The sequence below is a fragment of the Pristiophorus japonicus genome, chromosome 10, assembly GCF_044704955.1.
Source record: "Pristiophorus japonicus isolate sPriJap1 chromosome 10, sPriJap1.hap1, whole genome shotgun sequence".
NCBI classification, from domain to species: Eukaryota; Metazoa; Chordata; class Chondrichthyes; family Pristiophoridae; genus Pristiophorus; species Pristiophorus japonicus.
Window position 1 is genome coordinate 96,475,489 of NC_091986.1, and position 21,276 is coordinate 96,496,764.

Here is a 21,276-nt window from a genome sequence, read left to right on the forward strand (position 1 = left end):
TGAGTTGCAGGATGATGTGCAAGCAGAATTCTGTTGGCTATTCGTAGTTTTATTTTCCCAGGAAGGCAAGAAAATGAATTGCATCTCTAAGTGAAGCATACCGACACCATCACTGAGTATCACTGAGTATCACTGAGTATTCCTGCCAAATGGCCTGTCATGTAAGTCGAGGAGTGCTGTTTGTGCTCTAGGAAATGCCATTTATATTCTGTCACTGCTAAAAAATAACTTCATGTCATAAGGCTGCCTAATAACTCATATAATCTAGAAGGTGGCGTAGGAACTTCAGCTACCTAAATGTAGGTGAAGAGTTATTAAAATTGATCAAAGTTCAAAACGTATGAGATGAAATGACATTAATTCCTGATGGATTGTATTCTGTATGTTACAAGTGTTTTCAACAGTAATTGACAATCTGCATTAACATGTGAACTATAAAATTGTTGGTATTAGTGATGTATCTATGAGGTTCATGGGTGTCCCTCAAGTTCAATCCACTATACTGCACATCCTTTACCTAACTCAGTCACATATTTTGTAATGTATAAATGGGCAAAGTTAATCTTTTATTTTTCCTTTTCCACAGGGATGATCTGGTCAGAATGTAAAAAAATGTGGTCACAAGGTCCCAGGGAATATTTACTGGAACTATGGAACTTATTAGACTTTGGAATGCTAGCCATCTTTGCAGCGTCATTCATAGCACGATTTATGGCTTTTTGGCATGCCTCCAAGGCACAGAGTTTTGTGGATGAAAAAATCAAAATGGATTTAGTTAATGTGACTCTTCCAACAGAAATAGAGTACTACACCTTTGGTCAGTTTGATGCATTTTGCTATCAGTCTTTATTATGCTGGTTAATTTGCTCAGTAGCTATAAAAACAGTTAGGTCCTTTATTGTTTAATCGAATTTGACGAATTGAAAGTTGAAATTGCTACAAGAGTAGAACTCAGTAATATCAGTTCAAATTTCCTGAGGAAGTATATATGTAATGTGCATTGCATATGCTTAAACCCTATGCCATGGTTTCGTAGAGTGGCAGAACATATAATTCCTCATATGGTAAGCTAACAATCTCAGTACTAAAAATACCTTGTCATTGTTTCAATAACAAATTGTTTCTTTGACTGGGAGTAGATCCATAATACACCAAGCTCTATTGCCATGTTAATTGTAATTCATTTAATACAAAATTCTGTGCATGTTCATATATTACTGTTCCATTGTAATTCTGTGACAGTATTTGAATACTACATTGGTTAAGAAAAGAGATTTCTATGAATATTTTATTAATATTCTGATAAGTTAAAGTGAATACAAAAATAATGCTTGCCACTTGCATGAAGTTAATGTGTAGGGACTATTTGTATGCAAACACAGATATGTGAAGTTAATATTAACCTACAAACATACAGATACTTGAGCCTGGGAATTCCTGGGTTCCCAATGTGGCATTGCAAATGTAATGGGGCGGACTTATGTTTGGTGAAATCAAAGGAGGCTGATCATGTCAGAAAACCTGGGGCCAGCTCATTTAAATAATGCTGGCGGGACAAGCATGGAAGCCACACCAGCAGGAGATCAGATACGCTAGACGAGCCTGGAAAGTTTAGGAAGGGAGCAGTGCAAGGGTGTAACTTTCATCTTTAAAGCGGTGCGTGCAGTTACAGGGCTGAGCAGGGCTTTGAATATGTACTGAAAAGACTGCTAAAAAGAAGAAAAAAGGCAAGCATCTAACTTCTCAGAAGCTGACATGGAAGTGCTGCTAGCTAAAATTAAAGAAAGGAAGCATGAAATAGTTGGAACACCAGGGAAAAAAACTATTGCATTTTGGAGCACTGGCCATGTAGAATGAGGTGGCTGTAGATGTGAGGGGAACGCCATAGCCCCAAGGACCTCTTTGCAGTGGCAAAAGTAGTTTAATATCCTCACTAGGTCAACAAAAGAATGTTTTTAGATGAATGATAGGACGGATAACTGAATCACAGCAAAACACATGGATATTCCCGAGAGAAATAGTCAAACATTGCCTGTTAGAGTATCACATGGCACCATGTTCCTTGTCCTAGAAGAAAAGTCACTTGAGAGCAGTTATGTAAAGAGGGGAGAAATTGGCCTCCTTTTTGCCTCCCATTAGCACCTCCAAGAGGCGATAACGGGACAACAAGGGCTTACCGACTGGGCTCGGCAAAATCACCGATGCCCGTGATCTTCCAAGGTGGGTTAGCGCTGGTGCTAAAATGTACCGCCTCGATCTCTTGTGCCCGGAAACCGTGATGTCATCCGGTCCGCAGCGCCCTGTTATCACCCCCGATGTAAAATTCGCTTCCGCTCACTGCAGCATCGCCGGTGTAAGGGGTGGTTTTCAGGGGGTTAGCTTTCCCTTCTGACCTTATATGAGCGGTTCCGAATCGCTCCCACAACCTTGGTTCTAGACACTGGAATTATGATGGGACTGTGACAGACTTGGACAGACAATCAGTTTCAAGGTAGGAAGCAGGTATGGCTTTATTGTGTCTAAAAAAAAAGTAAAAGGCACACCTTTAATAACACACACAGAATAGTAATACCAATACACACTGAGGGGTACAACACATTGAATAAAATGTCAAATTACAGCCTGTGGGGAAAAGAATACAGCTTAAACTCTAAATGGGGTAAAGAGCAGAATGCAGATACATTTAAACAAGTTATCCCAGCCTCCCCCCTCCCAATTCCCCTAACTAACTAAGTTATAGCTCTGGGGGTTCAGGGGCTATGCTCACCAATCCCTTTTGACAGTTGCCGGTGAATCACGGTTTTGGGGTTCGCTGCACTTGGCCTTCTGGGCGAGCCGTACCCCAGATGGAGGAAAAGACTTCGGACCGCGTGGTTTTCGGTTGGGTTAAGTCTGTTGATGCGGTAAGTCGCGTTTTGGATGTATGGGGTAAGTACCCACTTTCTTTGGTTAGGAATAGTTTTAGTTAGCCCTTTTTGGTAATTTCTCACTCTTTGGGTAGTTGAGAAGTAGATTGTAGAGTGGTTGTCAATTTGGTTGCTGACAACCGTCCGTTTCGTGGGCCTCGTGCTCGGTCAGTTCTTGATGAGTTCCAGTAGTTTCCTTCACTACTCCATTTCTTCACTCCCCAGCTCCGGCTGCTTGTGTCTGTGTCTGTGTTCGAGTCTGTGCCTTTTCCTGGTAAAATTGGGAATAGATATACCCCCAAAATGCTTCCTTATCTCCCACCAAATCTAGCCCAGCTAACTGAAACTTGATTAAGTGGTTTTAATCTGGCGTTAATAGGCTTTTCGAAGTTGATGAGCTCTCGTCCATTGTGCTAGTCTGGCCTGAGCCAGATATTTCTATGCCTGTTGAAAAGATGTTGGAATATGTATGTGATATTTGGGTCCTCTGGGTGGGGTGATAATGTTTCTTCCATCGTTGATTGTTTAAATGCTAATGTTTTCAAGGGGCAAGTTTCGAGGGTATACAGTTCCCAGACAATTTGATTAGCTCCAATGTCCAAACTGACCCTTTAGATATTGACCCCACCCCTTTTCTTGCAGACCCAACATTCACCTTTTTAAAAATCCTAAATTCGGTTAAAGTTCGTAGTTTCTTCCATGTGCACTTTAGGATTTCAAACTTTCTGGTAGATAGTTCCAAATTAAATTCCCTTTCCTATGAGTCCAAACAATTTGGGGAGGGAGGGTCTCCATGAATGCACCCCCTTTTATCCCCTGCAGGCCTCGACTGCCCCTTTAAAATTCATTTGTGTCCCAAAGTTTTCCTTCCATTTTAAAAGTCCAGAAAGGGATTCTTCTCCTCTGCAGGGGAAAGGTACCAGGAATCTTTACGAAATATTGGTAAATTCTACACTCCCCCCTGTGATACCATACCACTTATGGCATCATCTTCCAGGTGAGCAAAGTTCCTGACTCCCAAGAGATAACCTTCCCCATAAATTAACTAAACTAATACCCAAAATATGCATTACACTAGTGCAACATCACCGTAGATACACACTTTTCCCTTTACAGGTACAAACTTTTTACATTTACACCCTCCCAGCTTGGAGGGGGGGGTACAATCACTACAATTGCATTTCAGCACAGTTACATTTCATTTCAGTTACATTATATTCACCAGCATGTAGGCAACGTACAACCACATTACAGAAGGAAGAACATCGATTAAAATTAAACAACATCAATTGGTCTCCTGAGGTTTGTCCATCACCCGGTAATGTCTGGATCCTGCCCTTGAGAACTGCTCTCAGGCTGGCTGACACAGAAGACAAACTCAAAACAATCACCTAAACATTACTGCAACATTAACCTTAATTCTAAACTAAACTTAAAATGTAAAACGGTGCAGTCAGCTGCCTTAAACTAAAAATTAGAGCTATGTACAACTGCCACCCGTCTCCGGGTGGCCTGGTTAATCCCTGTCAGGCCCATGCCTTGTGTGGCCTGATAGACGCCTGGATGCTAGGGTTTCCCCACAGCCGGTGAGCTGGAGACCCTTGTCTCTGGGACAGCTCGTTGTTACTGCTCCTGTGAGACCCTCACCGCTTGAGGCGGCTGGCTGGCGGGTACCTACTCTGAGCGATCTTTGTACTTCTGACCTTTGGCCTTCCCTGTCGGGCTGCCCTTCTCCTGGGGTAGAATCGCTGAGGCTCAGATGCCGGTGACCACGGTATCTTTGGCCGTGGTGTACGGAGGGTCCTTCTCAGGGCTTGGGGTACTGCGAGTGCGTCTGAATCTCAAACGATGGGTGGGATAGCCCCTCCAGTACTGCAATTCACCGTCCCTATGGGCACGGTTTCTGAGCCTGCCACATTCCCTGTGGGCCCTCTACCGTCGGGGGTGGCCAATGGAGGGTCCCTGTCCTGAGGACGGTTCACCCCTCCCGGCTGCCCTCTGTGCTTGGCTGACTCTGGGTTGTACAGCTTGCACTGGTTGATGTGGAACCACTTAGTACGGCGGGGCAGCTTTATGGCATAGACCATCGGGCTTGCCTTGTCCACAATGCTGTGTGGCCCCATATATAATGCTTCTAAAACCCCTACCAGAGCATAGTTCCTCACCATGACCTGGTTCCCTATCTCCCAGTCGTGGTGTTTGCTGGGTTCTAGCAGCAATCGGTTACTCTGATGCTGTCTGACCATGTTACTAGCAGCCTGCCAGTGAATCTGTCTGAGGTGTTCAAATAGGTTCCTGACAAACCAGTCCCGGTTCACCTCTCTGAGCTGACTTCTGTGAGCACCGGGGCTAGGACATGGGTGGGGGTCCGCATGATCCGGCCAGTCATGAGCTCGTATGGGGAATATCAGATTAGGAAAAGGGGAGGTGCAACGAGACCTGGGTGTCATGGTACATCAGTCATTGAAGGTTGGCATGCAGGTACAGCAGGTGGTTAAGAAAGCAAATGGCATGTTGGCCTTCATAGCGAGAGGATTTGAGTACAGGGGCAGGGAGGTGTTACTACAGTTGTACAGGGCCTTGGTGAGGCCACACCTGGAGTATTGTGTACAGTTTTGGTCTCCTAACTTGAGGAAGGATGTTCTTGCTATTGAGGGAGTGCAGCGAAGGTTCACCAGACTGATTCCTGGGATGGCGGGACTGATATATCAAGAAAGACTGGATCAACTGGGCTTGTATTCACTGGAGTTCAGAAGAATGAGAGGGGACCTCATAGTAACGTTTAAAATTCTGACGGGTTTAGACAGGTTAGATGCAGGAAGAATGTTCCCAATGGTGCGGTTTAAACGCTCCACAATACCAGATGACTGTGAGTTGTGGGTAACGTGCCATTACCCCTCAATGCCAAGCACCTTAAGGGTTGCCTGCATTACCTGCCCGGTGAAATGGCTCCCCTGGTCCGACTCCACATACTGTGGGAGACCGCACCGGGAAAACACTTCCCTCAGTTGAATCTTAGCTGTCCCTAGTGCGGTGGCTGTTCGGCAGGGGAAGGCTTCAACCCATTTTGAGAACACGTCCACCAGGACTAGGCAGTATTTGTAGAATCCCTGGGCAGTGGGTAGGGGCCCGATGTAGTCAATTTGGATTGACTGCCATGGTCCCTCTACCCTCCTGACATGTCCTAGGGACACCTTCCTTTTCTGGGGGTCAGGGTTGTTCACAGCACACACCAGGCAGTTCGCACAGAACTCGCGGACGTCCTCCCTGAGTCCCGGCCACCATCCTGCCTGTTCCACCCGTTGCCAGGTGGTCTCAGGCCCGGGATGTCCCACTCCTGGACCCTCATGGGCCAGTTTTAGGAATTCCCTCTGGTGCTGCTGTGGCACGACCCATTGTCCCTCTTTAAACAGCATGCCTTCCTTAACGGCAATGGCTGCTGTGCCGTACGGACCTTCTACTCTCTCTCCTCTAGCTAGTGCATTCAGGACAGCTTTCAGGACTGGGTCCTGTAGCTGAACTGTTTTTAAGTCCGGGGCCAAAGCTATCCCTGTACTCTCTGCTGCCCTGTTCTTATTCTTTACTGCTGCTATGCGGCCGGTGTCATAGGGGTCCCAGAACTTTCCCGTGCGGGCACATTCTTTGGCCAGTTTGTCAGCCTGTTGGTTTCCCTCTGCACGGGGTTTGGTTTTTGAACGGGCCTTCACCTTATGTATGTAAACCTTTCCCTCTTCCCCCACCGCTGTCATGATTTTCTCCAGCAGAGGCTTGATTGCCAGGTGTCTCCCGTTAGCGGATGTGTATCCGCGACGGGACCAGATAGCCAGATACTCCGTACATGAATTGCAGGTGAACATACTGTCCGAGCAAATCGTGTACGGGGTAGGGAATTCCTCGGGGTGGGTCACCACGTACATTACGGCGGACAGTTCAGCATGCTGGGTGCTCATGGTGCTGGGGAGCTTGATTGCCAGGGCAATACCTGCCCTTGGGTCGGAGACTCCGCACCCAGTGAGTCGCTCGCCAGCAGATACCGTGCTGGACCCGTCCACGTAGATGTCCCGGCCTGTAGGGTGTAACCCCGCCCGAAGGCCAATGTTCACCTCCCATACCCCTTCTATGGATCACCTGTGGGCTTTCCCTGGGTAGATTAGGTTGGCTGCGAGCTTTGGCTCGTGGGGGCCTTCTACTCTGAGGTCCATCTGGGAGAGGAGCAGGGTCCAGCGAGCAATGCGGGCACTGCTCACCGTCCCGTCCTTAATCCTCCCATCTAGGAGCATCTGAGTAGGTATGTGGTGGGTTAGGAGTGTTAGAGGAGACCCTGCCGTGAAGATCAAGGATCTTTTCACTGCCCAATGTATGGCTAGGAGGTGTCTCTCACAGTTGGAGTACCCCTTCTCCACATCTGTGAGAATCCTAGAGGAGTAAACCACTGGTCTCAGCTGGCCGTGCCGCTCTTGAAGCAGCACTGAGCTCAAACTGTCCCCGCTGGCTGCCACCTCCAGGAAAAACTCCTTTCCTACATCTATCGCTCCCAAGGCTAGTGCGGTCTGCAAGTCCTTCTTGAGCTGATTAAATGCTGCCTTGCAACCCTCATCCCAGTCCCACTCTACACTCTTGTGTAGGAGCCTGAGCAGAGGGGCTGCGGTGGCTGCATAATCCTCAATAAAATCTCTGCAGTACCCGGTGAGTCTTAGAAAGGATCTTACCCCTGTCACTGTGTTGGGGACTGGTAACTCCTGTACTGCCTCCCTTCTAGCCTTGTCTATGGCCCTTTCCCCAGCGCACACAGTCAGCCCCAGGAATTTGACTTCCTTCTGGCCGATCTGTGCCTTCTTGGGGTTTATTTGAAACCCTTTTTCTTTTAGCAACTCCAGCAGCTCAGCCAGCAGTGGGCCATGCTCCTCCCCCTGATCGGCGAACAGGAGCTGGTCATCCACATATTGCACCAACTGCTGGGGTCTGCTAAAGCCCTTTAAACAGTTCGCCATGCATTGGTGAAAAATGCTGGGGCTGTTGTGGAAGCTCTGGGGAAGACAGTTCCACGTGTATTGTTGGCCCTTAAAGGTAAAGGCGAACTTGTACTGGCCCTCCCGTTTTAAAGGAATGGACCAGAACCCATTTGAAATGTCCAGCACCGTGAAAGTGGTCGCGGATGCTGGAATACTCCCTATGAGATCCGCTACAGCTGCTACAGTGGGTGCACAGGCAGGGATATTCTTATTTAGTACTCGATAGTCCACGGTGGCCCTCCATGAGTTGTCCGGTTTCTTAACCGGCCACAGTGGAGAGTTCACATGGGCAGCTATCGGTCTTAACACCCCTTGCTCTACCAGTGATCCCAGCGCCGTTGTCAGGTCTGCCTCTGCCTCCCTGGGGAAGTTATACTGCTTTTGTGGTCGGGTCATGGGGTCCCCTTTTATACGACCTTCCACCCCCGTTACCCTACCAAAGTCATGTTTGTGGGTGGCGAATGCTGCAAGGTGTGCCCGTACATATGCCTGGTACTCCACTGGGGTGTTACTGACCAGTAATTCCAAGTCGTAACCCTCCTTTGGCTTCACGGTACACAACGTTCCCTTGGCCCCTTGTTCTGGAATCACCACCACCTCACCTTCCCTGTCAGTCCCTATGGCTCCTCAGAGACAGTGGTTCCTGAGATCCACTAGGATCTGGTGGCTAATGATAAAATCAGCTCCCAGGATCCCTTTTCCCTTCTGTTCCCATTACATCAGGACACACTTCCATTTGGTTTTGAGTGTCCCTAACTGAATGGTGAGCGGGATGGAAAATGAACCAGTTTGCTCATTGCCTGTGAACCCCACGAGACTGTATGCGACCCCGTTCGATAGAGGTGAAGTAGCTGGGTTATCTGCATATACAAGGGTGCTGGAAGCACCAGTATCTCGCAGGTAGGTCTCTTTCACTTTCTCCACCTCCATCGTAATGCACGGTCTCTTCCAGGCATCGTACTCTAGGGAACACAGGTACACAGGCTGCGCTGGCCTTAGTCATGCATCTGGGTGGGTTGGAGCAGAGGGTTTTCCGTACTGGCTACTGCACCGGTTGCGATAGCTACTGCTCCCTGTCCGTTTATGAGTGTCTATAGGGCGGCTACGAGTGTCTCATATGAGTCGAGTGTTCCTGCCCCGGCCTTACGGGCTGGGGCTGGAGCGGCCATTCCCTTAGTCTCTTTCCAGGGGTTCCTACAGTCCTTCCTCCAGTGCCCACTTTTCCCACACCCAAAACACTCGCCCCCTTTGTGGGGAGGGTTCCCACCTTCCTGATGCCACTCTCTTGCCTTGGCTGGGTTTAATCTCATGGACCCTCCTGTCGAAATCTCGACCTCAGAAAAGAATGACTCCGACACTTACAGCTCCGATGGAAGTTTCCCTTTTAATTTACTTGCTCGCAAGGGGTAAGTTTCACTCAGTCAAGGGCCAAATGAAACCTCCGCAATGGTACAGCTTCACAAGATATTTATACAGTAAAACCCAAGTTCTGGCCTCTCCCTGTGTATTGCTCTGTCTCACAGTCAGTGAATACAGATAAAGAGTTAATTACTATATCCTGGTACTGAAATGGTGTCAAGATATTCCCTTTTGTCAGGGTTATCAGAAAGCCAAACGGCCATTACTCCATGAGTCATAGGTAATGGGCTATCACCTGTCTTGTATTGTATCAGGATTATCCAATTTCCTGGTCAGTTTACCTGTTTGCTTCAAATGGATGAGGTAAAGGAAAGAGATAATGGCTAGAAGATAAGGGTGGGGTGACATGGAACTCCTGTAGTGTAGACAATAGGAGAGCACCATGGGGGGTTACTTGTCTCAGCATGACTTGTCTCCTCGCTGTCTGATAACCATCAGCCATCTAACAGCAGGTTTAGCTGTTCATAATAAGCTGGCTGCTAAAATGCAGAAAGTTCTGGAAGGGCCAGGACTCCATTTTAATCAAATGGCACACAAATACCGTATGGTATCAGCTTAGATAAAAATACATTTCCACACTCCCTTAAGAGGAGGGCTCCTCTGTCCCTCTACCGTTCCGGTAAGCCAGGGTCAACTGTCTGACCACTGTCTCCTTAGTGGTTTTGGGATCTCTTGGATCGAACCAGACCTCAGCTTTTGCCTTTACACCAGGTAAGCTGTTTGCCACCAGGCTGCGGAGCCAGTGAGCCAGCTCGTTAGGGTTTCGGTGGGCCCGGTCAAGAATCCCACTACAGGCCCTTTCGTCGACCGGCCACAACCTGTCGGCGAAAGCCTGTGGAGTCTCCCCATAGAACTGCACTGTTTTCTCCACTCGGGAGAAAGGATTCCCGTCGTTCATACCCATGGCCTCTAGAACCTCCTCCTTAACCGTAGCGTACGTGTTTCGCCCTTTTCTGCTGTCTGCAGAGAGGGAATGGCACAGCTTGGTGTCTAGCGAGAAGAGCAACAGCTTAGCCTGCTCCGAATCATCGCACCCGTTAATATCCCCTGTGTGTTCCACTTCCAGGAAGTGTACCGAGGGATCCCCCTGTTGGGTGAGCTTACTTAGGTGGCCTATCATAGCCCTCAGTTTTTGGGTGTCGTGGGGGACTACGAAGTTGCTTTCTAGGGGTCCTGCTGCCCCATTGGCATCAGGGGGGCCAAACTTCTGCTGCCGGACCGGGTGCATTGGCCCTGGTTCTGGCCCTTCTTGTATTGGCTCGCCCACTTCCCCCTGCTGTCAAGCCGAGTTAAAACTCGGGGCTGCCGGTGTTGGAAGTTCGCAATCCTTGCCTGCCCCGCACTCTGGCTGACACCCCTGCTGCTCCGGGCCATTCCCGGGAGCTGCAGGCGGTGACTGAGGGGTTTCTCCTTGCTCTACTAGGTGTTCCTGGGCTAAACCCGGGTTTATCAGGCACACCATGCCTTTAGCCCGGGATAGAGCAAGGTTCAAGCTTTGGACCTGCTGTTGGCAGGGGCCATGGTCTTCTGCCTCAAATTTCCTGGTACTGGCTACCTTATAGGCTACCTGAATGTCTCTCACCCTCTCCCTGTACTCTTTAACTTGCTTGGCGAGGCAGGAATTCTCTTCCCGCAACGCCAGTTCGCTATTCTTGGCTTCAATAATCTGACACTGTAAAAGATCCAGTTAGGTTTGTGCCTTTCTTTAGTGAGCTCTCTACTTTCCTTTAACTATCCCACCTCTGTCCACAGCCTTTCCCCGACTGTGGCCCTTGCGCTGGACCTCTCTTCTGCCTGCCTCAATACTTCCTTTAATTTCTCATTCTCCTCATCTAGAAGCCGGATCTATCGCTGAAGGCAAATTAGTCAAATGGCCTTCTCTATCGACTTTTTATGGTCCTTGCTCTTGGTCCATTGAGCTGCAGCATCTTCTGGACGCTCAGCATACAAGAGATCGAGTACCCACTCCTTAGCCACATTTACCCTCTCAAACACATACGAGGAAATCCCCTCTTCCATTTTGCTTCTCTTCCTGAAATCAGTCTCTCTCTTATCACGTCCCTTGCACCAGTGTCCCATCTGGGTCGCCATTATGTGAGGGGTGGTTTTCAGGGGGTCAGCTTTCCCTTCTGACCTTATATGAGCGGTTCCGAATCGCTCCCACACCCTTAGTTCTAGACACTGGACTTATGAAGACACTGTGACAGACTTGGACAGACAATCGGTTTCAAGGTAGGAAGTAGCGATGGCTTTATTGTGTCTAAAAAAAAAAGTAAAAGGCACACCTTTAATAACACACACAGAATAGTAATACCAATACACACTGAGGGGTACAACACATTGAATAAAATGTCAAAATACAGCCTGTGGGGAAAAGAATACAGCTTAAACTCTAAATGGGGTAAAGAGTAGAATGCAGATACATTTAAACAAGTTATCTCAGCCTCCCCCCTGCCAATACCCCTAACTAACTAAGTTATAGCTCTGGGGGTTCAGGGGCTATGCTCACCAATCCCTTTTGACAGTTGCCAGTGAATCACAGTTTCGGGGTTCGCTGCACTTGGCCTTCTAGGTGAGCTGTACCCCGGACGGAGGAGAAGACTTCGGACTGCGTAGTCTTCGGTTGGGGTAAGTCCGTTGATGCGGTAAGTCGCGTTTTGGATGTATGGGGTAAGTACCCACTTTCTTTGGTTAGGAATAGTTTGAGTTAGTCCTTTTTGGTCATTTCTCACTCGTTGGGTAGTTGAGAAGTAGATTGTAGAGTGGTTGTCAATTTGGTTGCTGACAACCTTCCGTTTCGTGGGCCTCGTGCTCGGTCAGTTCTTGATGAGTTCTAGTCGTTTCCTTCACTATTCCATTTCTTCACTCCCCAGCTCTGGCTGCTTGTGCCTGTGTCTGTGTTCGAGTCTGTGCTCGAGTCTGTGTCTTTTTCTGGTAAAACTGGGAATAGATATATCCCCAAAAGGCTTCCTTATCTCCCACCAAATCTAGCCCAGCTAACGGAAACTTGATTAAGTGGCTTTAATCTGGCGTTAATCGGCTTTTCGAAGTTGATGAGCTCTCGTCCATTGTGCTAGTCTGGCCTGAGCCAGATATTTCTATGCCTGTTGAAAAGGTGTTGGAATATGTATGTTACATTTGGGTCCTCTGGGTGGGGTGATAATGTTTCTTCCATGGTCGATTGTTTAAATGCTAATGTTTTCTAGGGGCAGGTTTCGAGGGTAAACAGTTCCCAGACAATTTGATTAGCTCCAATGTCCAAACTGGCCCTTTAGATATTGACCCCACCCCTTTTCTTGCAGACCCAACATTCACCTTTTAAAAATCCCAAATTCGATTAAAGTTCGTAGTTTCTTCCATGTGCACTTTAGGATTTCAAACTTTCTGGTCGATAGTTCCAATTTAAATTCCCTTTCCTATGAGTCCAAACACTTTGGGGGAGGGGGCGGTTCTCCATGAATGCATCCCCTTTTATCCCCTGCAGGCCTCGACTGCCCTTTTAAACTCATTTGTGTCCCGAAGTTTTTCTTCTATTTTAAAAGTCCAGAAAGGGATTCTTCTCCTCTGCAGGGGAAAGGTACCAGGAATCTTTGCGAAATATTGATAAATTTTACACTGGGCTTCAAGACAACACAAAGGAGCACTCCCTCAGCTCCAACAGAGCCTTTAATTATACAGCGAAAGATTGCCAGGGAGCCCATGTCAAAGAGTCAGTCTATCCCATGTCCATCAGCGAAGGCCCACCTCCATCCCAAAAGGCTCATAATATTTTGCAGCAGCCATATTCATCTCAGACTCTAGACCCTCATGTAGCACATAGGAAAAAATGTTAGAATAGAGCAGAGAAAAGCTAGCTCGGTCACAAAGTGTGTGCATGGTGACAAAACCAAGCAATTATAGTTATGATGAATCACTGGATTTAATGTAAAGACTGCTTGGTGTTTGATTCTCTTGGAGAACAGGAAGTGTGCTGATGATGGGACTCAGGACTAGGATATGATGGCTAGCCTTGAGGATCAAGGATTTTACGTAGGCCATAGAGAGTTTGGTGAGAAGAAGTAGATCTTTGATGGGCTGAGACATCCAAAATAGTGCTTTATTCATCTGTAAAGATGTGCCAATGAGTCTGTTTCTCTGCTGTCTAGTCGTTGTTGTCACTGCACTTGCATCCTGTTCTTCATGTGCCGGTCTTCAGTATCAACTATGTTATCTTCAGATTGCAGGCACCCTCGAGGACATCTACTATCAGTCCTTTCCTGATTGTAAAGTTGTGAAACACACAAGATGTTATCCAAGGTGGTGCTGGGCACGTATTGCAAAACACCTACCTAGACACTATTACCTTCCTTTGAACATCCCAATAGCTTCCTCAATTCTTATCTTTGTTGATGTGTGCTCCTGGCCAGGGTTGATTGCATGATGCAAAGGACCTAAAAAGCAAAAAAGCGTTAAAATATAAAATAATTATATTAAGTATTTTAAAGGCATTAAGAATCATTCGAAAGTTGCATTACTACCACTTTATGATAATTCCTTATGGGAAAAATAATAGATTGAATGTTAGCTTTCACATTTCTGAAAGGGGTGGGGTGGGAATGGTGGGGGTACAGCGTAAAGACTCACATAAGCATTGGATAATAAGATCTTCAGCTTCTTCCAGATAAAGCTGCAAACCCAAAATTCTTTGAGAGTTAAATTGGATAACCCCAGGAACGGGCGCAGTGATTGCGATGCATTATTAACCCGCGCCTGTTGATTGCACTACAGGCAGGTTGCCAACTTTGTCCTGCCTGCTTATTTCCATAATTGCTGCATTCAACGAGTGCTAACTACACTGTTGATTGGCTGCATGCATCAGTAGGGGGGCCGGTATAATGAGTGCCTAGCGCTACTTAAAGCTAGTCTGCGCAACTTAAAGCTAGCCTGCACCTCTTAAGCCTGCTGATGGCCCTGAGACCATTCTGAATATTGTGCTGTGGAAGATTCAACAACGGCTGACCATGAGAGAGAACGAGTACCAAGGTTTTCGGACGCTGCATTGGAGGTCTTTATGGAAGAGGTGGAAAGAAGGAGAGATGTCCTGTATCCTCAGAGAGGCCGGAGGCCTTCCAGACACAAGAAGTGGCATGAAACAGTGTCAGATGTCAATGACAGGAGTGTAGCCTCAAGGAACTAGATGCAGTGCAGGAAGAAATGTAATGGTCTCACACGAGTTGTCAAGGTCAGTGAGTGCGTCTTCAAATGTCATATCCTGCCAGCTGCACCACTAGCTTCATCCATTGCTCAATTCACTACACCCCCATTACTCATCTTCTAACAATTTCTATCAATCAGGACTCATACCTAGCATTCATAATCTTTACCTAACCTCACAAACTTAGCGCTGTTTGCAAGTTTTACACCCACAACTCACAGCTTGCACACACTGGCAGCTATCAAACCATGGCAGCCACATCACCCAAACATATTGCAAGGCACTGACTGGCACACTTCTCTCTTTTTTGCAGGAGAAGGTGGTGCACAATAGGAGGCAGCAGGAATTAATGAGAGGGGGAGAGTCACGCCTGCATGTTTTAACTCCCATGGGAAAGACAGTGCTGGTCAGCATGGGAAGGGCCATTGCTGAGAGCCCTTCTGCCCATTCTCCTCCTCACTCTTCTAGAAGCTTGTTCTGCTCTGTGTGGCCTCTCTTCATTCTCGCAGTCATGCTCAATTCCCAGAGGAAGCCCTACTAGGCCACCTAAGTCTGGAAGCAACTAATTGGTGCACAAGCCTTTAAGTTATCAAAAAAGTTACTTCAGCACCTGCCAGACCACTCCCTGTCGACTAATGAAACCTTAAATAAATATGGAAAAGCACCCAAAATGCATAGAATTGTAGCAACAGCCAGCAGAAATAATCCAGCAACTAACCTGTAAGTAGATGATGATCTCTTTAAATAGCACTGGTGGGGGTCCTTCATCCCATTGAACGCATGCTGGAGCAAGGGGATCCAAAATGGCAACGCTTATGTCAAATTTGCGTTACATGCCATGATCTGCCTGCTCTGCATGCTGCTGGTGATCGTTAGTTTCACGTGCGCAAACCCCTTTACAAATATAGCATCCAGTGCACTTTCCATCAGATGTGTACGCACGTGTCGCAGATGCAATTTTGGTCATTTTAAAGGCCTCGTAGCACCCAAAAAACTGCCGAATCTCGCCACTCTCTTTCGGTCTTTTCTTTTATCCCCAACTCCCTAGTGCTGGGAGGAGTAACAACTCTATTTTCCCTGCAGTTTATTAGAACTGTAATTGTTTGTTCAACACAATGGCCCTGAAATTCCGGCCTCCCGGGTCCGTATGGAGTACGTACAGACCCGGGAAGGCATCGCAAAAGCTGGTTTTCAGCACACAATGCGCATGGGCTGAAAACCGGCTTTTCCGATCTGTCAAGCTGGAGCTTGACAGATGCTCCATATATCGGGAGTGAGGACATTTGCCAGGGGAAAATTGTGGTATTTACCCATATCTTGTCCAGCAAATATCTTCAAAACTCTCGCGCCTGATAAAAGCAGGCGCATAGCCTACTTTTATATGTGTAAGAGTTTTAAAATACACAAAAACATATATAAAATAAAATTTTAAAATCACATTTTATTGTTTAAAAACTCTCCCCACTACGGTAAGTTTATTTTAAACCATAATTTAAAAAACTTTTTTAAAAATCAGAAAAATATATTTTTTTAATAATACATAAATAACTTTAAATTAAATTAATAAAAATATGTGGTGTATTTTTTCTATTTTTTATTAGAGTTTTGTATGTTGGGAGGGGGGGTTCTCATTCATAATAATGGGAACTCCAACTTACGGAGTTCCCATTATTATGAATGAGAAAATACTTTACCTGGATTGGCTGCCCAGAGCCATGTGACTGTAGCTCCAGTCCTGCGCACGTGCTGACGTGCACGCGCTGCAACATGGAAGCCTTGGGACTGGGAACTCGCGTGGGCGCAGCAGCTTCAGTTAGGTGCACATCTTTTAAAAGCTTTTTACCCGATCGCCCGCGGGAAGCAGCCGACGGGATTTCTGGGCCAATATTTAACAAAAAGTCATCTGAAGTTCAAAGTCTTGAATCAGAAAATACATCAAAGAACAAGAGCACCTGTTTAATCGAGACCAGACAAGGCGGGTGGGAAGATGCTTTGCATTATATGTAATGCAATTATAAAGCTGCTCTTGATAAACTGATGGAAATTTTATTACCAACTGCACACAGAGAAGAATTTTCCTCAAGAAACTTAATTATCTTCAACAGAGGTTTCAAGGAGGTCAAATTCACTCACAGCAGGAGCGCAAAATGAGTGATAGCGGATCGGCTGTCTGTTATACACCCCACCCAATTTTCCTTTTCATTGACTTCAATGAGTTATAAGAACTCGGCTACCAGTGGCCTCTGTATCTGTCCAGACTAAGAAAGGGAGCATCTGCAGCAGCACATAAAATTAAACAAGTGACAGTCTTTAATAGGGCCAACTCTTTCATCCTCCTTTCCCATTGAATGGCAGCAAAAATGTCACAGGGCTGCCCACTTTCAACACACTATTGGAACTCCCAGCCTACAGGGGGTTATTGATGGCATCTATATTGTCATATATGCATCAGGATCCTGCTTTTCCTCTGCCTCCTACTTTTCTTCACCTCTTGACGGGACTCATCTGCTGATATCTCCTCAAACTTATTATCAGCATCCACCAGCTCTGCTGATGCTTGCAATCATCATCATCATAGGCAGTCACTCGGGATCGAGGAAGACTTGCTTCCACTCTTAGCATGAGTTCTTAGGTGGCTGTACAGTCCAATACGAGAACCACAGTTTCTGTCACAGGTGGGACAGATAATCATTGAGGGAAAGGGTGGTCAGGGAGCCTGGTTTGCCGCACGCTCTTTCCGCTGCCTGCGCTTGATTTCTGCATGCTCTCGGCGACGATACTCAAGGAGCTCAACGTCCTCCCGAATGCACCTCCTCCACTTAGGGCAGTCTATGGCCAGGGACTTCCAGGTGTCAGTGGGGATGTCGCACTTTATCAAGGAGGCTTTGAGGGTGTCCTTGTAATGTTTCCTCTGCCCCCCTTTGGCTCTTTTGCCGTGGATGAGTTCCGAGTAGAGTTCTTGCTTTGGGAGTCCCGTGTCTGGCATCCCACCTCAGTGAGACCCCAACACTGCATGAGGTAGAAAAGGCCATAAGACAGCAAAAAAACAAGGCTACTGGAGCAGATGGAATCCCTGCTGAGGCACTGAAGTATGGTGGAGAGGCATTACTGGCGCAAATACACGACCTCATCTCTCTCATCTGGAGGGAGGAGAGCATGCCAGGAGATCTTAGAGATGCAGTGATCGTGACTATCTTTAAAAAAGGGGACAAGTCCAACAGCAGCAACTACAGAGGAATCTCCCTGCTATCAACCACTGGGAAAGCCGTCGCTAGAGGCCTCCTCAATCATCTTCTCCCCGTGGCCGAGGAGCTCCTCCCAGAGTCGCAGTACGGATTTCGTCCCCTCCGGGGCACAATGGACATGATCTTTGCAGCACGACAGCTGCAGGAAAAATGCAGGGAACAGTGCCAGCCCTTATACATGGCCTTCTTCGACCTTACAAAGGCCTTTGACACTGTCAACCACGAGGGTCTAAGGAGCATCCTCCTCCGTTACGGATGCCCCCAAAAGTGTTTGCAAACATTGATGACAGTGACTCGGGGTGCTGTAAGATGCACCTTGGCAGCCTGTTGTTCCAGGCATACAATAACAGATGAGGAACCTATGATACAATGTTGACCTTCAGAAAAACCTTCAAACAGAGCTTGTATTGAGATGTTCTTGTGGTTTTGTTGTACCTATGTGTCAGTGAATCAGAAAGGGGAAAAGAGAGGTTAGCAGTAACCCTCAGCTTTAGGGGTTTCATAGAGTAATTATGGAGAAACTGTTTCCACTGCAGGAGGGGTAATCCGTGGACACATATTTAAGGTAATTGGCAAAAGAACCAGAGGGAAAGGAGGAGATTGTTTTATGTAGTGAGTTGTTATGATCAAAAGGGAATTGAATAAATACTTGAAGGATAAAAAATTGCAGGGCTATGGGGAAAGAGCAAGGGAACAGGACTAATTGGCTAGCTTTTTCAAAGAACTAGCACAGGTACGATGGGCTGAATGGCCTCCTGCTGTATGATTCTATGGGCTGGATTTTTGGTTGGAGGCTTCTTAGGATGCTAATGACAGTGGGATGGTAAATTTTGCGCCTTATTTTGCGTCCGGGAAATTCACCCTAATCTCAGCTGCAATGATCGGGGGCGCCAAATCAGCTGTTACACACCTGTGCTCGGCCGCCCCAACTGAAAACCGCCACGCAAAAAACGCTACTTACGCATGCGCAGAAGCCCGCTATAGTTCCCGAACCCAGCCGAATGTTTAGGGCACGGCACTAGAAGTTTGTGCATGCGCAGTTCCCCCTGTGCACTTTGGGTAGAGTGGGAAAATGGAGGAGCAGGCAGAATGCCAGAGAGAAGTTGCTTCTCAGCCACGGCCGCTGAGGCACTTGTACAAGCCATAGAGAGGAGGTGGCCTGCCTTGCATTTTACTGGAGGAAGGACGCCTATGCCAAGAGTGTTTCAGAAGATTTGGAGGGAGATAGCACTGGAGGTGTCTGCGACAAACACAGTGCCTCGAACTGCGACCCAATGTCGCAAGAAGTTTAACGACCTCACGAGGGTCATCAGGGTGAGTACCCTTTACATTAATGTCTTCGAGGAAGCTGCCCCTTCTCGATGTGTTGCAGGCCGGTGTGGGTTGGTGAAGCCACCTGAAAGCTGGAAGCTCACTGCATCAGCCAATCCCTACGCATTCAGGCAGCACGGACCTTCTCGTCCCCTATTCATTCTCACCCCTCCTCGCACTACCATCTGACTCTTGAGATGCGTTTGCCAAATGTCATCCCGAGCAGCAATCCCAGGTGGCTCTCACCTCCACCCAGCCTTCCCACATGCTCTGTGCGCAGCCATGCAGGTTATAATGCACATCTTTATACTTCCAGACTGTAGCAGCTACTCTACTATGAAAGGCGCCTGTGCCACACAATGAGCTGCACACTCACTCATACCTTCTTATTGTAGGTGAAATTAGTGCACAATCGCCGGGAGCAGCAGCGTACCGGAGGTGGAGCGCCTGATCTTCAGGACCTCACTGAGGTGGAGCAGCGAATGTCAGCCCTCATGGGCATCCCAGTTCACGGGGTGGCCGGCGGCGAGACAGAGTCCCCTGCGGGTAGTGACAGTATGTGAATGGTGTTTGTGATTTATGTAAGTTCCTTGACCCCTGATATCAAGTGGCCTACCTTCTTTACAGAAAGATGTCCAATGCCACCTTCCTCTTATCACCCTCACCCCTCCCCCGCTGCTAACCACACGTCTGTTGCTTTGTGCTTACAGATGATCAGCCACAAGTGCAGCAGCCTGCTCCTGATCTGTCAACATCGGGCGACGGAGGAGATGACGAGGGAGGGGAAAACAGTGTGCTCGCTGAGCAGGAGACGCCATCAGTCCCACCGAGTGGGGACACCACATCAGTGGAGGAGCTGAAATTTGAGGGGTTTAAGGGCTCGGAGGCTCCTGACACCAATGGCCTACAGCAACGCGCAGCGGGAGGGGAAGCTCAGAGGCCAGCTCCCCGGAGGGTGAGTTGGCCCAGGAATCCCGCTCAGAGACTCGAGATGTGGACCTGGACTTGGAGGCTATGTCCAGGGAGACCAGGCAAATGCACCGCGATCTCATGGGTGCATTGGATAGAGTCCCGCAGAGCATCAATCTCTCTTCATCTGGACATGGCTAAGAGTCCTTCAATTTTGACGTCACCTAACAAGAGTATGGAGCAGGAGACACTGGCGAACTAGTAATGCACCCATTAAATTATTTCACTGAAGTAAAGACCCTGTAATGGCAGATAAATCTGCCGCTTTTATAATAGAGGTTCATTTAGCATGTTGTATGGAAAAGTTGCAGTCAATGTGACCTCTGATTTAGGATTTTCCTCCCTCACTTTAACTACACTGCAAATAGCGCCTATTCGACCTTGGGACCACCTAGTTTTTCAGGCGGATGTTCATTGTGGCGTTACCACCTAATTTAGTGACCGGGGTACTAGGGGGACGTTGCACGACCACTGACATCATGATCTGAATGAAAATACAGAGCGAGGCAGTAACGTTTTGAGCCGCTGTAAATCCGGCGACGAATTTTCCGGCGGGGCGCTGGAAGCTGGTTCAAAAGGAAAGCAGTTTTGCGACAGTGTTGTAACCTTGCCTCCAACCCATGGTCCCCTTGAGCACTGCTTTTGTTATATATACAGACTATAGATATACTCTCTGTGTAGTCACTGTATAGTTGCATAAGATGGAGACTTGGTTACCTGATGTACTATCAATAAAGTTTACACTGTGTATATACTATGCTGGCACCACTAGAGGGTGAGAGACCGGGGTTTCCTGTCCTGGTGGCAGGGGCTGTATAAAAGGGTAGCCACCATGTAGCTGCCTCACTCTGGAGTTACGAATAAAGGACCAAGGTCACTACAGTTTGAGTAAAACACATTGCCTCGTGGAGTCATTCATAAAGTACATCACAGACACAACAACTGGCGATGAGAATACGGACTTTCACGTGATTATGTCTACCTTTGGCACACTAAAAGACTTTGCAGAGGGTGATGATTGGGATGCCTTCATGGAAAGGCTCGAGCAATATTTCGTGGCAAACGACCTGGCAGGGAAGACGGACACATTGGCGGAGAAGCGCAAGGCTATACTGCTGACCAGTTGTGGGTCCGAGGTCTACCGCCTCGTCAGAGACTTGCTGGCACCCACGAAGGCCAAGGATAAGACATATGATGAGCTGATTGAACTAATTCACGAC

General features: G+C 47.5%; 1 protein-coding gene across 1 annotated transcript in view; it reads left to right on the plus strand.

Moving 5' to 3' along the window:
* Positions 1-21,276, plus strand: part of LOC139274773 (short transient receptor potential channel 6-like) — a 277,996-nt gene that overhangs the window by 154,803 nt on the left and 101,917 nt on the right. Inside the window, exon 6 of the mRNA XM_070891460.1 lies at positions 587-817. Within this exon, the coding sequence (XP_070747561.1) occupies positions 587-817 (231 nt within the window). The remainder of the gene's footprint in view (positions 1-586; positions 818-21,276) is intronic.